We start from the raw sequence: 16,894 nt of genomic DNA, 5'->3' as shown, positions 1-16,894 counted from the left end.
AGAATATATATTTATTTTATACACTTCTAAATCAACACATAATCACAATTGGTAAAGTAAGGTAAAATTCAGTCAAGGAAAAGTAAATACAACTCCCTATTCAATTGTAGACAAGTTTGTGGTAGAGTGAAAACTGAGCAAAACATCACAGTGAAAACCAACTACAAATGGCACTCTAGCAATTCAACAAAAGGGAGGGAAAGCACAAGTTAAACCGAAATATCTTCAGACACCCCCTAGCAACACTTCCCAGTAGTGATGAGTGTGCTCCGGTGGCGTCTGCCTCCAATCCTGCCTGGGTACTGTGTGACCTGCCCCAGATCTACCAGACCTGCATCACAGGCACAATGTAGGTAGACGCAAGGTGAGATAATTAATTTACATGAAGTTGCCCTTCGGCTTTGAACCAAACCATCTGTTGCTCCCTCAAGCAAAAAATATACATTTGGAAGGATAGCTCATGGGCAATGCACTTGCTTTGGGATCAAGAGAACGCAGTGCATCATGGGTTCAGATCCTGTTCCAGTGCTTTGAAGCTGGAGGAGGCTGGCACTAAGCAAAATATAAAGGACCAAAGCAAATAATAAAATGGGCCTTTTCTAGGGGTGATGTCACGGAGCTGCTGCTGCTGCTGTTTACATTTTAAAATTAAACAAAAAACCCTGCAATTACTATGACCTGCAACACACCCTTCTCCTCTATATCCCATCTAACAAAATATACTGTGGGTTACTTACCAAATAAGCAAAACAGAAAGGTGATGGCTGGAAGGTTTCAAATCATTAATAACCACTGCCACAGCTCTGGGCAACCCTCCAGACCATAGTTTTTCTGGTTGGTCATTTGCTGTTTACATTCTGTGGCCAGACACTTGGCAGGCACTGGATGTCTGTGCTTTGGGGTTTAGGCCTCTTCAAGATGCTCTGTCTGTTTACAGTTAAGCGCCAGAGTAATGTAAAATAGTCCAGGTTGTTGTGTTGGACGTCTGCTTACATTCACAGTAATTTGGTAACATGGGCCTATGCACACTGATATTAACCCTCAATATGGTGATCCATTCTTGTATGAAATATATATCATATTACAGTGATATTGTAAACATATTTTTCTTAGTCTACTGTGGAACAATACTATGTGATGCCACTTCCTGCTTTGTAAAGGGGTGAAAGGTCATGTGCCATCACTTCCCGGGATACCACTTGGGGGTGTGGTCAAATGACAGCACTTCCTGTGTTGTCTTCAGAGGTCAAGGGTCATGTGATGTCACTTGCGCTACCCCAGGCTTTTTTGGTGAAATGACATCCCTGGCAACACGTTCATGATGTCAAGAAAGGGGATCTGATATGAAAGGTGAGGCGCAGTCGCCAGAATTGAACAAAATATAATATAATGTAAAAGATCATGTTAAGAAGAGAAAAAAGGATCCCGGATAGCTGTTACTGAGCAGTTGTTCAGGTATGCTTGAGGGCCAGAGCCTGTGCATTGAGAGGCTGCTGCTCCTGCTCCTCCCTCTATAAATATGAAAGAAAGCAGAAGCACAGAATACTGATTGTATATTTGCCTTTAAGTTCAATGTTACAGCTTCAGACCAACAGCCAAGTCGATGAACAAGAGCAATGTATATAGGGCCAGAGGCACCAATCACAAGAGCGCTGCTTACCTTTGGGCATCAGCACATGAGCACTGCAAAATATGCATCACCCAAGAGCAACCCATACCTGCTTCTAATCTCCAGTGAAGCTAAAGCTAAAAAGTCATCGTAGCTTACAAAATGCAAAAACGTACAACTCGAAAGTGACGTGAGTGGGAGTGGGAGAAGTTCTCATTTGCAGCTGCTCATTTAGGGAATATGAATGAAGACCAACCGTGGAGACAGGAAAATTGCAAACAAATATTGAAGCAATTACAGAGGATATGTGTTTAAGGTAACATGTCATCCATTCAAAATGGTAAACGCGGAAATAAATGTGTACACACAAGTAGGAGTAACGAGAGTAACATGGCAACGTGTTGTGAAGGAAAAGCAGATACTTTTTAAGATGGTCATCAGAATAAAAAAAAGATTTCTGAGATTTAAAGAGGATCTGTGGACAGCTATATTGTGTTTGAAAATAGACAAACAACTTCACTATGTCGCCTCGGCTTGACTTGTTTTTGTGTAAGCAATCCACTGGAGGCCTGCGTTTGTTTCGTGTGTCAATGTTCCTGAGGGTGACAGCCATTTTATGAAGGCTAGGCTTCTCTGAGTAGCAGGGGCGTTGCTAGGGAGGGCTAAGGGGGCTATAGCCCCTGATCTTTTGGTTGTAGCCCCTGATAGAATCTCAGGAGCTACAGCCAACAGACTAGCTAGCCCCCAGTCCCAACAGTTCTGACATCAGCTTAGCCCCGGGTCTTTTCCAGACCTAGCAACTCCCCTGCTGAGTAGCATAACTTTAGCTACGAATTACAAAAGTGCCCAAGCTCCCCTCAAATGTGAGAAAGCTGGCATGTCATGTGAGGAGGCTTTCAATCCTCAGATTGCTGCGCCCACTCACAGCACTTCTGGACATGTACTGATGATGGGTATGCAACCTTTCAGCCTCTAGATGTGTTGCATACTAATCCCCCAACATCTCACCACTGACTATCCTAGCTAGGGCTTTTGGGCGGTATCCTCTAAAACATCTGCAGAGCCAAAGGATGCAGACCTGTGTATCTGGGAACAAAAGAGTATTTCAAGCTTAGATCTCCCCTTAAAAGGTCAAAGATAACAGCATTTGAGACATGCATAATGCAACACAATTTTGAATCCTACAGACATTGTGATTATCAATAGATTTAGAAGCCAAACATTCTAGCATGCACAGGGCAAACTTTACCAAACATACCATGGATGCCTATGTGGAAGTCAATCATTTTTGAGGAACTTTCCAAAATATGAGCCAGGTAGTCATCGATTTACATATATTTCACTCTCTTTACATTATGACTGGCAGTTGTGGAGGCTCAAAAGTATTCTTAAAATCACAATAAAAACATTTTTGCATTGAATGTCTCCCTGATTCCCACCCTCACCTGGCTGGGCCTAGATTTACACATTCAATTGGCTACTCAATCATCTGTTTTGTTCTCAGGCCGAAAAAGCAGAAATTAGGAAAGTGATATCTCGTTCCTTAACTAACTTCTGATTAACATTTTTGGCATATGTCATTAACTCTTAAAGTGTTAAGGATCGTTCCTCTTACTTTCATCTTCCCTGGGTCTTCCTTTACACTAGAGGGTGTCAAATACATCTAAATATTTTCCGGAATAGGAATAATCAAGGGCTTTATGCCCTAGATAAAGATATTTATATATTAAACACACGTTTTGAATGCTCCAAACTTAATTTGGTGGCATATGATCCACCAAACTCTATATTAAGGAATGTGACACATTTTGTTACATTTGACTTTAATAAAGGGCTATTTTCGCACACCTCTGCCTTGACCGCAACACCTGAGCTGCAGGCCACTTTGGCTAGCCTTTGAGCAAAACTTCAATCCACACTTTTATATGCAGAGGAGTAAGAGAGAGAAGTGTGGGGCAACACATGCATGATTGTACTGGCAAAGGTGTCAGATGATGCGTGAACATTTTTGATTTTATTACATTCCTCAAACTGTCCCTAGTCCGAGACAGGATCTCTACCAAGTGCCTGCAACATGCGGCTCTTCAGAATCTTTGAACTAGGACTCTCATGGTCCCGCACAATTGACTATGCTGACCAAGACTGATGGTAGTTGTAGTCCAAAATATCTGGAGAGCTAACGGTTGCAAATCTATACAATACATCTGTAATCGAGCTAACCATCAATAACAGTAAGTAAATTCTTCTTGTTCACATCTGTGGCCGCAACCTAAGAGTCTGCCAAGAAGAAGCTGGGCCTCCATTTGCGTTTAGCATTCAGAATGCATACCAGCGATGAGGGTATTGAACTCTGCACATAGTTGACCTTAAGACTGCCCAAAGAAAATTGAAATTACAGACACCAATATTGAAAACGTGGTAAATGTAAAAGCTTGCTGTAAAATTTATACTGGTTTCCTCAGTGGTGAATTTACAAAATGTTCTGCCAGTCAGGTGGCAGGCAGCAAGATTATAGGATTGTTAAAAGTCTATACACACCGGGGGATACGATTTGGGTCAACACCTGTGGGAAGCCAGCAACAAGGTAAGGTCTATAGCAGCTATCGTTGACATGAAAAGTGCCGTTTAGATAGATATGGGCCTCCATTTCTTCAGCAACCTGCCTCCGTGTGTTCCTCCTTGTTTGCATGTATCACCACCATTTACTGCACTAGCAACATGGTTTTTTGCCTTTTGCAGGGAATTCGATTTGATCCTGAAATTCCGCAAACTCTGCGGCTAGAGTTCGCCAAGGCAAACACAAAGATGGCCAAGAACAAGCTAGTGGGAACCCCCAATCCAAGCACTCTTCAACTGAACGCTGTACCTCAGTTCATCAGCAGGGATCAATGTAAGTCTTTCTTCAGTAGCATGCCATTACGTTGTGGATTGAAAGCCCAGGCAAGTCGCGGCAAGCTGCTTTTACATTTCAGCAGGTTTTTAAGTAAGCTTTCTCTGGGGCACCTCTGCATGAACAAACAGCCCTGGTCCATTAAGCAGGAACAAGTAAGCCCTACTGGTATGCATTAGTTGGGTATCCTTACCATTTAGGAGAAACTAAACATCCTCTGCTACAATAATACTCATATAAATCCTCTAACCATATGGCATTTGAACTTACTTTCAATTTGGTACTGTCTTAATTTTCCTCGCCCACGCACTTGCGCGTTCTCAATGTCACCTGGTCTAGTAAGATCATTATTTCTGTTCTCCATTGTTACCCTCCCTTGCCATGTCGCGCTCTGAAACACCTGTGTACGAGCGCGATATAAATAAAATATCAATATCAATTTACGAAACAAATCGCTCCTTTGGATGTTTACATTGTTTATTACTTTGCCTTTTCAATAAAAACCAACAGATTTTTAAGAAATATACATTACCTTCCATATCCTTTGAAACCCAGCACCAATCCTTAACAGTTATTGCATGATTGGCTTTTGCATCTGGTACTTTTGTCAGTGAACTTGGTGAGGATTGAACCCTTCTGTCCAAGCTCTGCAGCTTACATGAGGCTGTGATTGGGCCATCAGACCTCATCAAATGTAAAAGTCAGCATCTGATTGGCAGGATCCAGCTGGGAATATCTTGTGTGCCACTACTTGCAAAGTCTGGAGACCACCCCTAATCCTAGTGCTTGTTTCTGAAAGCGAGACCATTTTTAACATGCGATTAGTGTCCAACAGAACAAGGAAGATGTGTAAGGGGAGTTGCAATATTTTCTGAAATTACAGTTATTAATCAGTCCTGAAGTCCTAGCAATTGGATATCCAGTCACTTGGCATAGGCCTGGCAATAAACAACTGAATACACCACAGACTTGCACAAGCCAGCATACCTCATTATATCATAGTTGCTACTGTCAAAACAGAGGCTTATTTCTTTTCAAAATCTGGTTTATGAACAGTTCACAAAGCCTGACACACATTTAACTACTTTGGGCAAACACTTACGCCAAAGCATGTAAATCTGACCACGACGTTGTTAAAATAAGCAGTTCTAAAAGATTGATTGCAACTCTTGGTCGAAAAAGGTGTACTCAGTGCCAGGGGGGTGGGAGGAGGCCTGGGTCTGAGACCCCAGTAGCAGAGATGGGCCGGAGGTCCTTGGAAACTCAAGTCTCCATAAGGGGTCCGAATACCCAAAGGACAGGAGTACATTTGTTCCCTTTCCTAGTCTACTGGGAGACAACTGACTAGTCCGGGAAAATAGTTGTCTAAACTGTGTCTTGGAAAAGGTGCAGTATGTTTTTTTCTTAAAAAGCAAACTAGCACTAAAAATAAGCGATGACACCTTTATTTGACTAACACATGTTCTGTTTTACAAGTTTTCAAGGCAACCTAGGTCCCTTCCTCTGCGGTAGCGTTCCTACAGTAGACCTTTAAAAAATGTACAAATTCATATAAAAATCAGAGGACATGCATGTTACCTGCCTAGTGATCATCCCTTACTATTTAATCATGGAAAGCAGATCCCCATCCCATACACATGGCCCTTCTCACCCGAACCCTATATACGCGTAACACAGGCACTACATGCATGCTGATGATATGCAGATACACATGAAACTGGGATATAGTCTGAGGGCCGGCCATGACCGTCCTATTTGTGTAGCACAAATCAATGTGAGGAAAAGGCACTAAATCAATTAAAAATAAAAAAACAGTGGATGCAACAAAACTGACTCTGCCTGAATGAATTGAAAACAGCAATCCTCCTCATAGGTTCTATGTGTCTTTCACCTCTACCTTTTACCTGGGCAGATTCAATGGGCCCAACCCTGACGCCAGACCAAAAAGGTTCTCCTAAATTTGTTAGGTTAGAGGACATTAGGGTCACCAAGCAAAAGCTGAAAACACACACTAGGAGGCAGTGAAGGTACCTACGTTGCCTTGTTACAGCCAAATGTATTGCTCATGACCTCACAAGCATGTTATGTTGTGTTCTTAGGTTTTCCGTAGCTCAACTGCTGCCATTTTCGTGGCCTCTTAATGCTTTGGGACCTGCAAGAGAATGGGCTGGGCTTGGTTAGTAGGAGCAGAGGGAGCAGTGCAAGATTACCTTTCTGTTTTCTTGACGTTAGCCGATGGTAAGGCAATAGCTTTGTGTGCTTGGAGAACCCATAGGTGTTTTTGAAGCACAGCCCATTGGGACGTGGCATGGGTGGACATCATTGCTTTCAAACATTTGGGCTCATTATGGGGTGGCTGGTACGGTACTGAAGTGCAGGTATTTCCGTGTAGCAGCACTTTACCGAATCGGCCAACCACAAGTCAGCCCGTAGGGGCTCTGATCTACTGGCAGGCCTGACCTGGTGGTAGATCTGAACCCTACTGGCAGATAAATGCCTGAATCACTGGCACCGGTACTAATGGTGGCAGATTTGGGCAATGCCATCCCATGGAGTCCTATGTTAGTCGAAACATGTTACATGTCATGATAACATATGCTCTAGAAATTGATGTGTCTAGACAAGGCGTGGGGGGGAACAAATGGTCTGGGAATTAAAAAAAAAAGATCTTTACTAATTAAAAATGTTTTGAAAGCAAAATATCTAGAACTGTGTTTGGCAAAAATCAGACTGTAAAATTATACTGATACTTGACATTGACAAGATATATTGTGTGTACATAATATTCTACGATGGTAGGACAATAATTAAGTTATTTGTCAAAAACTTGTAAGCTCTGGGATCTAGTTTGAAAACGGTACCAATCCAATCAGCATGTCTAGGGCTGTGAAAAAAAGGTGCTTGTATTTGTGCAGCCTTCATCCAGGCTTGGAGAAGTGCCCTTGCATATAGAGTGGTATGCAACCCACGTGTTGCTCCATAGCAATATGCTGCCCTCTGACATGCATTCACTAAGTGGGTGATTTCTGGCTTTGTCTTGTAGTGCTACACAATCTTTGTCCATTAGTATAATTTCAATTATATTGTTTATACTGAGTGTATTAAAAGCCTCCAGCTCCTGCCTATTCGTGTTTGATTATTTTATTTTACCCAGCAGTTTACTTCCTTAATTTTCGACCTTTCACTTACCTAATACATTCTCCACAGGACATCAGGTCCCTCACTTGTGCTCGCTCTGCCTTTGCGAGCCGTTACAAGTATTTGTTCACTCTGAGTATTTACTTTCCTTACTGTCCGAGCGCCACCAGATCATTCTTCCGATGGGGGACGTCAGGACTCCTTATCTGCAGTTCTTCGAGATCATGCCATCTTTGCTGATATCCTGTCCTCAGATTAGGTTTTCTTCGCCAGGCTCTACTCAGGGCACTGTAGGTATATATCAGGGATATGTTTGGTGAGGAGGAGCAGGTGGATATGTCATCCCTAGCTCCCTGCCCCATCACCTCCATTATATTGAAACAGCAGGAGAAGAGCGCTATGTGGGACATCAGGTATTGTCCCCATACCACATCGAGTGTATGAGAGACGATATGCACTCAGACAATCGAATAGAATGTGCCCTTGCACTGAAAGGGTGGAAGGATGTTTGGACACATCATTGCACATCGAAGAACTATAAGTGAAATCGGACGAGGGCAGGGTGAAGTCATGAAGGAAAGACACGAAGATGCACTCAAACGATATGCAAATACTTATAGAATGAAGATGGAACTGAAGTAACAATTAACAATAGAAACATGTAATCAAATATAAAGAAATAATGTGCACCAAAGAAATAAGTGAGTAGAGGCAAAGTGAATGTACATACACAGAAATGCAATTAGATGAGACATATAGAGGCTTGCTGCAGAAGAAATTATAATGTAACTGAAGCCATGAGAAAAAGATGGACACCAGACTCGTGTTGAAACCAATCAAGCTACCTCAGAGACAGACGAGGGCTGCAGAGTCAAGAGATGCTGGAAAAACAGCTCTGAGTGAGGAATAAAGAGTTTATTGGCCTGGGATCAAGGATGCCACACCAAGGAATAATTGCAAGGCACAAAGGGAGTCAAGAGGATAAGCCATGACATATTTCTCTTAGATTAAGCGAGGAAGAAACCAGTGTACCAAAGAATTACCAGGTACTGGACAGTCAAGGATGCAAAAAGCTTATGTGAGGTCGAGCAACCAAATCTCCAGAGGCCAAGAGGAGTAATGACACCCAGCCTAAATGAATCAAATAGCACTTAACAAAAGGTCAAAATGGACACAATCATGGTCGACTCACATCTGATTCGGAACTTGAAAACCAGGGCTATTCATTAAAGCTGTATATGAAGATAGTGGTGTACCTACACTCTCTTGAAAGTCCCAGAGCAGAGAACAGGCTGCAATGTCAACTACAATGGAGAAGTCTTAGCTCAGGGCCTGACCGATGAAAGATTATGGAATAATTGGGCAATCAGGTAGTAGTCTGACGTTGTTCTCTCCAGCTGTGTTTTGTTTTGCTTAGGTGCTGCTAACGAGCCAAAAGTCCAAGGTTGGGAGAGAATGCCAACCAATCACATTTAGCACCATGCTATACAATGTTGTACAGGCCGAACCGCTGCTGTTATTCTGCTATAATCTGTATTGAACGTATTTAGAGGTGGTTCAAGGCGTGCCTACCAGATTAGGGGCATCTAGTGATATTACTAATAGTTATATGATATATAGGCGCATATGTTCCCTTAACCAATCCCGCTCTTCAATAGGTTTTACAGTTTGCCATGTAGGATGACATCATAGATGACGCATATCGAGGTATAAAGCCTGTGTATAAACAAAATCTAAGTGTCAGTGCGTGGACTGCAGTTTGTTGTTCGTCAGATTACCCTACTTTATTTGAGCTGACAATAAAGTAGTACTTTGCCATATTCTTTGAGTCTGTCCGGTTATTTGCGTCTGAGATCATTATTGGTAATTCCATTGAGCATATGAGTAGCTCCAAGGTGCCAGAGGACAGTGGGGTGTGGAAAGCTTTCATTATGTCATTTAACAGACGTTCCAACAAGCAGGTGAGTGTCCATTGTCATTGTGCAGTAAAGCGTTTTGTGTACTTGACATCCTCATTAATTCATCCTGGATGTGCTGACACCAGGGATCACTTTCTGTAATTTCTAAATTTGATACCTTTCTCCCTTCTAGCTCTGTCAATATCAGAAAATGTTCACTTGAGCTTGATTTGGCATTGGTTATTCTAGAATTGAAATCTGCCTGTTTAGCCAAGAGAATAGCTTGTTTGTAATCAGATACGGCCCTCTTATAAGCGTTTTCAGTGTCAGGACATTGTTCTTTACGGCAGGGTTGTTTGCAAGCCTGCTTAATCTTGCTAAACTTGATGACCTCATCACAAAACCAGGAGTTTTTCTTACCCTCTGTTTACATTATCTTCACTTGCTCCTGTGCCAAGGTGTTGATGACTGCAGATGTAATATGCTGAAATTGGTCCACTAATACATGTATGTCAGAGGTTGGTGCAAGGTTTGCACATCTAGGTCGAACAAGGTCCAAAAAAGCCTGCAGTTTTTAAAATTCCTACTCTTTTTGGTTAGCCTGGGCTGTGGCTTTGCAGGGAGCTGTAAACTGAAGGAAATCAAAAAGTGATCTGACCATGGGCAGGGAGTGGACATGAGTGAGGAAATATTTATGTTGTGTGTGAGAGCCCAATCTATGGTATTACCCTCTTTATGTGTTGGAGTGTTAGCATGTTGGGTGAAGCCCATCGCCTCAAGGGAGAGGATCAAAGAGGCCGCCTCCAAATCCACATTAGAGGCCCACAAATTAAAGTCACCCAAGATAACCACGTGCGCAGACGATTTTGATATGTCACTGATCAAAGGTTGTTCTTCAAATAGAGTGTTTTTTGAAGGGGCCTATAGAATATAAGGAAGCAGATGAAGGTGTTATGATCCATACTTATTTTGATCCATATGCATTTTAAGTGTGCCGCTATAAATAAGAGCCACCCCACCTCCTGTGGGACAGGATGCAGTAATCTCGACATGCTATAATCTTCAGGAGTCGCAAAAGCAGCTACATGCGCAGCAGCATCATGTAGCCACGTTTCAGTGATGGCTAATATATCCAACTCTGAATCATCCATACCGCCATCTAGTTCAACTGCATGCTGTACCTGCGATCATGCATTAAGAAGTGACACTTTCAAATTGGGGGACTACAGCAGAGTCCTTGGATTGAATTCACCATGTCCTCCACCCCATTCGTCCTGCGGCAAATGACTGACACTGGGAAAGGGGGTTTACTCAGATCTGCAAAGAAAGGGAGAGCAGAAAGAGCTATTGAAAGATGAAACATGGTGCAACAATATCCAAACTGCCATGCTCAATCAAATCAACACCCTCCAGGAAAAAATCAACTCCCAGTATAATGCAATGCCTAAGTCCAGCGCCCGCTGCCCCATTCTCTAACCACTACAATAAAGACAGAAAGTCCTTCTTCTTCAGAGAAGTAACAGAAACAAAAGTCTTAGACATCATGAAACATATCAAGCCATCCCCATGCAGGTGCGATATCTGCCCCTCTGCCCTCATTAAAGATTGCACAGACTCACTAGCGCCATTCCTCACAGCCTTGATCAATGCTTCATTCTCAACAAGCAACATCTTCCCAACCCTCAAGGAGATGTGGGTTCGCCCACTACTAAAAAAAAAACTCCCTTGATCCTGACTCACCAAATAACTACAGATCCATAACCACCGTTCCTTTTTTGCTTACGATATTGGACAAAGCTGCCTACTTGAAAATTCAACACTTTCTGGAATGCAACAACATACTAGGTAAGAGGCAATCAGGTTCCCGTCCTCGCCACGGTACAGAGAGTGCCCTTCCCATCCTTAAAACCAGTTAGGGGATACTATGGACAAAGGTAAGCCAGCGCTGCTTCTGGATCTGTCTGCAACTTTTGATCTAGTAGATCACAAGATCCTTTGCAGACACCTGCAGGATGCTGCCCATTTCTCCCGGAAAGCCACATCATGGGTCACCTTCCTCCTCGAAGGAAGACTCATGAAAGTATTTTCTGAACAGGCCTGTGCTACCCACACTCCCATCCACTGTAGAGTCCCCCAGGGCTCTTGTACCTCGCCCACCCTATAAAACATTTTTACCCTACCCTTCTTCAATGATCTAGACGATCACGGCATAGCATATACCAACTCTGCCGATGATACCCAAGTTCTCCTCCCCCTCTCAGGCTCCTATGAACAGGATGCAGCCACACTCAACAAAACCTATGCCCTTATCCAGGCGTGGATGGCAGCCAATGGTCAATCCCTCAACGGGGACAAAACAGACCTCCTCATGGTAGGCCCAAAAGAAATTCTCTATAAACTAGACAGTCAATACAGTTCCTTCAGCATTGATAGCACCGTAATCACCACCTCGACAGAGGTTAAAACCCTTGGTATCTTCTTGGACTCCGCCCTCTCTATGACATGGCAAGTCAACGCCATCTCCTCATCAGCTGCACTTACCACCAAGATCAAACCATACCTCTCCTCCAAAAACTGTCTAAACATAGCCAGAGCTACAATTGGAGCAAAGTTGGACTACTGCAACGCCTTGCTTCTAGGCACCTCATCCAAAAACCTCAGCAAACTGCATGCCTACCTTGCCTTATGAACCCTGTAATATCCAGTGTTAGGACAGTTTTTTCTGAAGTTCAACTAAGGGCTTAGTAAAACCATACAACTGAGACAGTACAAAACTCCACTCTTAGTATAAGGCTGTACCACCAGAGTATTTGGTTGCGTAGACAGATCAGCCAGGCTTATATTAGGAGGGAGAGAGGGCTATACCTTGGTATAAAGAAATTGTAGTATATGTATGGTCCAAAAAACACTGATACACTATGTACTGTAAAAATAAATGGTTTATTTAAATACAAGTAGGCCAAGATGAATCCTGGGTAAATACGTGCTATCACATTACATATACGCACAATTATAAAAACCAACTCATGATTACAATCAGCTATTCTTGGGGAGTAAAACCAGGTTACGTTTACTTTTTGAATACAGTCAGTAATTCAAGGGTAATAGACCCTCTTAGTCATGCATGGACACTCAGTTAAGGAATCACCTAGTAAACCAACCCTGTTGCCTGGATACTTTTCTGAATAGTGAAACACAAATTCATGGAACAGTATGAACATATAACTACATTCAGAATAACCCTCGGTTATGCCAGGTGAGTAAGACCTAATGGTGTAATAAACTATTACCAAGATTGAGGTATGGAATAACTCTCTAACTTATTTTAGGATGGCACAAGGCAGAGCAAGGTTAGTAAAGCCCTAACTATATTCAGGATAAAATTCAATTATACTAGGGGAGTAAGACCTAATGGTGTAATAAACTATCACAGTTGCTTTTCAGATCAGTGGAACACAGACTAAGGTAAGCAGGAACTCTTTACACTATTTTAGGATTGTGGCAGGCAGACCAAGGTCAGCTAACCCCACAGTGCACTTATTCAGAATGGCACACAGCTATTCAAGGTATGTAAAACCCAAGGCAGACTTATTCTAGACAGGCTAAACAGCAGGCCATGGGAAGCAAGACCCAGTTGGTAAAAGTATACACTAATATTCTGGACAAAATAATAAAGTGAAGCCAACAACATTACTTTTGGGAAGTGGGGGAACCAATTCACATGTGAGTAAGATAACCAAATCTATAGCTTTCAGAAGGGCACAAAGCATTAAAAGGATAGTAAGAACTTTCGTAACTGCTCATTTTTCAGAGGGATAGTTACCAACCAACTCTTTCACAAGTAAGTTACTTTTTAACACTTGTTATACTTTTCAAGACATAATCCTTTTTTTTATCCAGTCCTTCCCTAGTCTATTGCATGAGTTCTCCCAGAGGCAGAAGAGGGAGCCTAGTGGTCTAGGTGGCAGCTGTAGGCAGGGTGAGATAGGGTTCAGTTGCAGGAAAAGTCAGAGTTCCTGAGGAAGTCTCTTCAAAACAAGTAAGTAGTTCACTTTAGAGTTAGTTAGAATCCAGGGACTTCAGAGAAGACACAGCATTGAGCCTGGGCAAACTAAATTAAAGGACTCCCAATCACATGAATCACCCCCAAAGCTTCACAGCAATCACAAAAGACTTAGGGTAAGTACTAACTCAGCCAACATAGTACCTCAGCACAGAAAAATAATTTGCAGTAGGATGTTTTCAGGATCTGCAGCCAAAAGCCCAGTCAATGAATTCCTTGCTGTGAAGACTGAAGACAGGACACTGAAAGGCAATTTACAGCAGGGATCAATGGGGAACACTCCAGGCAAAGGTTTCTTTGCAGCTGGATGTGGTTCTGTGGTTTGGGCGCCCTTTTCAGGAGCCAGGAGAAGACTGAATATCGCCGGTCGGATTCTCATCGCTAATCTGGCCCAGAACTATGGTGAGGGGACTTCAAGGATTCAAATTAAGTCTCTGGAGGTCCAGAAGGATGCCACCAAAGTTTCAGCACGATTCGGAATTCAGAAGAATGTACACTTCGTAATGGCTCGAAGGTCCGAGGCTATTGGGGTAATGCAACCCAGCAAGGTCACAGCATGCTAAGAGATGGGTCAAGATGCAGGTCTTATTGAGTCTAGTGGGTCTCATCGGGCTCTGAGTCAGGGTCAAGCTTTTTGGGATCCCCAGGTTGCTTGAAAGGAAGGGTAACAGCAGGCTCTGGATACACAGCAGGCTCTCTGATAGCTGGAAATAGTTACAGCTGTCGTTTCTTCATCTTCCTCTTCGGTTTCAGCTCCAGTGGTCAATTTGTCAGCAGCCTCTAGGTTCGGAAAATGTATCACGAATGACAGCACAACCTCTGTAATCTCTCTGTGCAGTTTACAGAAAGTGGCAGTCTGGCTGTCCAATCAGGACAGTCAGTACCCCACTGAGATTGAGTTCCTTTCAGGCAATGTGAAAGACAAAGGGATGCATAGTTTTGGAGTCCTCCCTCGCTTCCTGCCTCCTCAGACACTCTGAAGCCTGGCCCAGGATTACAATGGATTCTAGCCGAAGACACAACTTCCACTGAGGTCATTCTCACCTATAATTGTAGGAGAAGACTCCAGAAACTACAAGCAGACTAGAAATGGCAAACAAAGAAGGAGGCCACCATTTTAGAAAAATGGTGGCCCTTTTGTGCCTTACTAAGGCTGAATTTACAGTCTACAGGTAATAAAGACTAAGGGCCTGATTCATGGAACATTTACCTATGAGATTGCACCATTATAAAACACTTCCATGAATCAGGCCCTAAAAGTCATAAAGGTAAAACCACTACCACAGCCATTCTTGTAAAAAAATGTAACCCGGTAAGTAAGAAAGGGGCTGGGGCATACACTCTATCCACTCAGCACTCCACATAAGGTGGGGTGTGCTGGCTCACTTATACAAACTGTAAAGGGGATGAAAATCCCTCTTTACTTCTTGGGAACTGGAGTTCACCCAAGTATAGGAAAGAGAAATGAATAGGGGAGCTCAAAGGGGCAACCCAGCCTAACCTCAAAAGTTTTAGGAAACTATAACTTCAACCATACACTATGGAGGGACATAAAAAGGTCACCCATAAAAAGAGTAAAAGACTAGGTGACAGAGTAAACAAATCCCCCTTCACCTAGGGACAAGGTAAAATAGTTATGGAGTGGACACAGGTCAGGAAGATTTATCATGAATATAAAAATCTTACCTAACATCCAGTTGAAAGGACATTAGCCCGAACAGTGTGTTTATGTTACATTTTAAATGCTACAACCAACAGCATGTGCTGATCACATAAATGGAACCAATGGCATATTGCAAAGACAACTCAACATGACACCGGCTTCAAGATCCTGACCCTTCACCTTAAATGATCCCAATACACTCCCAACCTCAGCACCAGGGACACAAATTCACAGCAGAATTCTGAAGCATGGATAGAACATTGAAAAGTCTGCCTGGGTGCTCAAGCAGCAGCACCAGTGGCATAACAACAACAGGTAAAGATACCCCCACAAAGTGTATTAAAGGGCCATTGATAAGTACACTCAGATATGTAAAGGCCTTGGGCCTATGTGTGGGCCGTGACTAGTATAGGTTCCCATGCACTACAAGGAGGTCTATTACGCTCCTAAGCAGCACCCTTTCATAGCAGTTTCTGTATGCCATATATTGACCCTCCTGTATACTGACGAGTTCAGAAAAGCCTCATTACCTCTTAATGTTCATGGTCAATGTGCCCTGTGGCCCTTTGAACTATCTGCACAGTGCCCACCAGTGACTCTCAAGCTGGGGTAAATTTACACACAAGGCTTGGTTATTCTCGGTGCAAAAGAGTCATACGGACATTCCCAGGCCAAATCCATTGCCTCAGCTAAGTATTATTAGTTTGGGCTATTAGGTGTCGCTTGCGACACCTATGCACCAACACTATTGCATTAGAGTACAGATAGAGAGAAATGGCATTTAGGCATTTAGGCAGGGCACGCAGATTGTAGGTGTTGTTTGGTTATGCGCCCACCCATTGACTGCCCTTGGCCATGCTCATCCCTACAGCCATTCCCACACAGTTCCTGCCCATCTCCGCCCAGAACACCTCCTCATGAGAACTCTTCAGGGCCGGGAGGATAGGTCAGGGGCAACGCGTTTGTCTTGGAAGCAAGACAACGCATAGCAACACAGGTTAGAGTCCTGGAGTTGCGCTTAGAAACTGGTCCCGGTATTAAGTGTGTTATAAAAAAACAATATAACTCTTTGAGCTCACTTTATTCGAGCCTTACCATCAAACGTTGCACTTGAAGTGCTTGCTAGTTTTTTTTTCCCTCCAAAACAGTTTTCTAAGAGTTAATGATTTAAATGGAGTTGTAGACATGCTACTGGTGTAACAAAAATGTCTTAACCAGGTGTGCCTTCATCCACTCGATGCATAAGCACTATGCATGTCCTTCACTGACTTCCTGTTAAAAACAAGCATTGGTACTACAGGTGTAATGTATCCCATCATTAGTTTCTACAATGTGATCAAACTGTTATGCACAATAGTTATCAATGATGCAGGAGTGTCTGTACTAGCCCTGCCCCACCTGACTAAATCTGTCTGCTACACCGCCCTGCACTCTTCCCTCCCAAGTGCTCCCCAGCCTAACATGACCATGGCCAGCTGGTGCTGTCCCGGGTGTATAGTGCTATTACCCTATCCCTCCCCTCGCCCATGAACCCCAACCGCTGTCATCACTGGGCTGGATTTCTGCTTTTACTGTAAACACTGTAATTACTACCTACAAATATCATCCATCAAAGTTATTCGCCTATCCAACC

General features: G+C 43.0%; 1 protein-coding gene across 4 annotated transcripts in view; it reads left to right on the top strand.

The window, feature by feature from the left end:
* RBPMS (RNA binding protein, mRNA processing factor) overlaps positions 1 to 16,894 on the top strand; it is an 817,626-nt gene that overhangs the window by 501,735 nt on the left and 298,997 nt on the right. For all 4 annotated transcript variants that reach the window (XR_011280399.1, XR_011280398.1, XM_069626173.1 and 1 more), the window contains exon 5: positions 4,349 to 4,499. Coding sequence is in view for 2 of the 4 variants with exons in the window: in XM_069626173.1 (XP_069482274.1) it covers positions 4,349 to 4,499 (151 nt within the window). In the remaining 2 variants the exon portion in view is untranslated. The remainder of the gene's footprint in view (positions 1 to 4,348; positions 4,500 to 16,894) is intronic.

Source organism: Ambystoma mexicanum, chromosome 6p (genome assembly GCF_040938575.1).
Source record: "Ambystoma mexicanum isolate Mex_15411 chromosome 6p, UKY_AmexF1_1, whole genome shotgun sequence".
Taxonomy (NCBI): Eukaryota; Metazoa; Chordata; class Amphibia; order Caudata; family Ambystomatidae; genus Ambystoma; species Ambystoma mexicanum.
This window is presented reverse-complemented; position numbering and strand designations above follow the sequence as displayed.